General features: G+C 50.3%; 1 protein-coding gene across 1 annotated transcript in view; it reads right to left on the bottom strand.

The window, feature by feature from the left end:
- Nucleotides 1-2,500, bottom strand: part of LOC122260611 (uncharacterized) — an 8,009-nt gene that overhangs the window by 1,830 nt on the left and 3,679 nt on the right. The window contains exons 2-3 of the mRNA XM_043027975.2: nt 2,286-2,451; nt 1-1,934 (exon numbers count right to left, since the gene is read on the bottom strand). The exon at nt 1-1,934 is cut by the window's left edge and continues 1,830 nt beyond it. Coding sequence (XP_042883909.2) covers nt 1-1,934; nt 2,286-2,451 — 2,100 coding nt within the window. The remainder of the gene's footprint in view (nt 1,935-2,285; nt 2,452-2,500) is intronic.

Genomic DNA, 2,500 nt, shown 5'->3' with positions numbered 1-2,500 from the left:
TGATTCTCGAAGCCACTTCACAGTTCGCGTCTGTGGCAGTGAAGCCTCGAACCCTCAGGAAAAGAAAAGCCGAATCGGTCGCGCTGATTAGACGAGGAAGACCCGCACAGAGGTCTCCCCGTCCAGCACCAACCGTGAAATTTCCATAACGACCGTTTAGATGGCGAACAGTCTCATTGCAGCCCTCAATGACCTCCAGAGGCGCATCTAGCACGTTATACTCTCCTTCAAAAAAGTAATCGTTATAATCCTCATTTGGAGTCATGTTTGAGATGCTGAATGTGAGCCGTACGCGATTTGTATAAGAAATAATGTTAAAGGACTGTCCATTGGATACGTTACAGAGGCAGGCCCTTTCTACAGGTACATAAGACCAAGGTTCCTCGGTAAGTCTTATGGCTGGCTCGCCTGGTTGACCGCCATGGGAACATTCATAGCGTCGGGAAGCATGACGATACACAGTGGTACAGTTGGACCCCATTTTTGACCTCAATATCCGCAGCGAAATACGTTGGTGTGATGGAACATGGAAAGTGTACACGCACAACAATCTTTTTGCTCCACCTCGTCCAAACATAAACACATCTCTGGGCGAGGCAAATAGGCGATCAGGTCGTACTCTAAAAGTACGGTCACACGGTCCTCCCCAAGGGGAAGGCTCCCCCCACTGGCGTGTATCTACAAACTCATATCTTGCCAAAAACTCGACATGTGAAGGAGCAGTGCCGGCAGCGTATTTTAGCAGCAACGTCATGGCTGGCTGGGTCGACACATAACTATCCTGAGGTGAGCATGAAGCCGAGTGAGGGCTTGGGGCATGGACGCCACTACACACACGAGGAATTTTGTCTTGTTTACAGAACTTGCCAAGTAAAGTTGTCGAATTGTCCTCGCCAGCTCCGGTGGTAAGTCCATCATGGATTTGAAGAGTGTTCGGACACTTGGCTGGTCGCGGCATCTCTGGGTGTATAACATGACGGTAGTGCAGGAAGTATAACCACACGATTTCTGAGCTCCCAGCTTTGAGCTGCCAAATGCAGGTAGTGTTCGGCAAAAGGGAATGCTCTACGGTCTGCACATACCCACTCCGTTGACCTTGGCTGCTAATCACATACTCACACTTGGAGCCCCTGGGTACATATGCCGTTGACTCGCGATCAACAAACTTTACTTCAACGTCTAATTCAAAACCATACGTGCGCCTGCGGGGAGAGTCCTGGAATGGAAAATCGTAGGGCGAGGCGTGAAAGAGCAAGAGTATGTCTGGCCCACTGGAAGTCAAACCAGTCAGCGCCGCGCCCCCTTTGCAGAGGGTGGACAGGGCGGGCGCTGTTGTTGTGTTTCCGTCGAACACCACTAAGTAGTCATGGAGGGTGTGGCAGGATTTCCCAACCTCCAGCTGTCTCTCGCGGGACAAGTGCGGCGCATTCCGGTCTTTAATGTAGATGAGGTGAGGATTTCGCTGCAGGACCCTCACGAGAGCGATCTTTCCATCCGGTATGTGAGTCTGCTTGACGTGATAATAGCACGTGAGGTTACGCGGGTAAATCCCCGGGAAGTTGGGAGACTGAATCTTACAGTTCTTCTTATTACAGTTTACGAAGGACTTATCACAAAATGAATGCGTAATATCTTCGCCTCGGTAGCTACGCTTGTAAGGCGGGCCGTAGCGCAGAACTGCTTTCTCTTTCTGCAAGAACCGATAGGAGAGGCGTAGCATGATGTTATCCTGCGGCTGGAAGCTGCCCCGTTCCCCCTCGTTCTTCTCGCTGATGTTGAACACCCGCAGCATCACCGTGATGGCGGTGGTCTCGGAGTAGTAGACGTTGTGGCCCCACGACGTCCCGCACCAGAAGCCGGCGTTGAGCGGGCGACTCAGCTCCTCTATCTGCATGTGGCCGTCGGGACAGCCGTCCTTCGTGTGCGAGATGAATCTGCAGGGAAATTTGGGCGTGAAAGAGCGAAACCAACAGGTGATATTTTTTACTATTGACGAAGCCTACGATTTCACGGCCACTACCCTATTGTTTGATAGATTAATGCATTACATTGACCAAAGATATATATCAGATCATTATTTTAGTAATGATTTTAAAATTATCTAAATTCACTACATGAAATAAACCCTACACACACACATACTCTCTCTTTCTCTCTCTCTCTCTCTCTCTCTCTCTCTCTCTCTCTCTCTCTCTCTCTCTCTCTCTCTCTCTCAGTCAAACACACAATCCAAGAAACACAAATACACACACACTACTACTTATCCTCGTGGGTGTAACACTAACCTGCCCAGTGTGAACTTCTCAATGCTCAGCTGGACAAGGTCGCCGTACAGCTTCCCGGAGGCGAAGAAGGTCAGCTGACAGAAGTGCGGCAGCGTCTCCTTGTGAGGGCGAGGTACGTGCAGAGTGTAGGTCGAGCCGATTCTGCCGTAGTAGGTCCTGTTGCAAGCTGCCAGGGAGGAAGGGAAAAAATCAGGTGTAGAACAGCGATCACTTGT

This window comes from Penaeus japonicus, unplaced genomic scaffold (assembly GCF_977035675.1).
Source record: "Penaeus japonicus unplaced genomic scaffold, GWHDUDI00000001_assembly GWHDUDI00000004, whole genome shotgun sequence".
NCBI lineage: Eukaryota > Metazoa > Arthropoda > Malacostraca > Decapoda > Penaeidae > Penaeus > Penaeus japonicus.
This window is presented reverse-complemented; position numbering and strand designations above follow the sequence as displayed.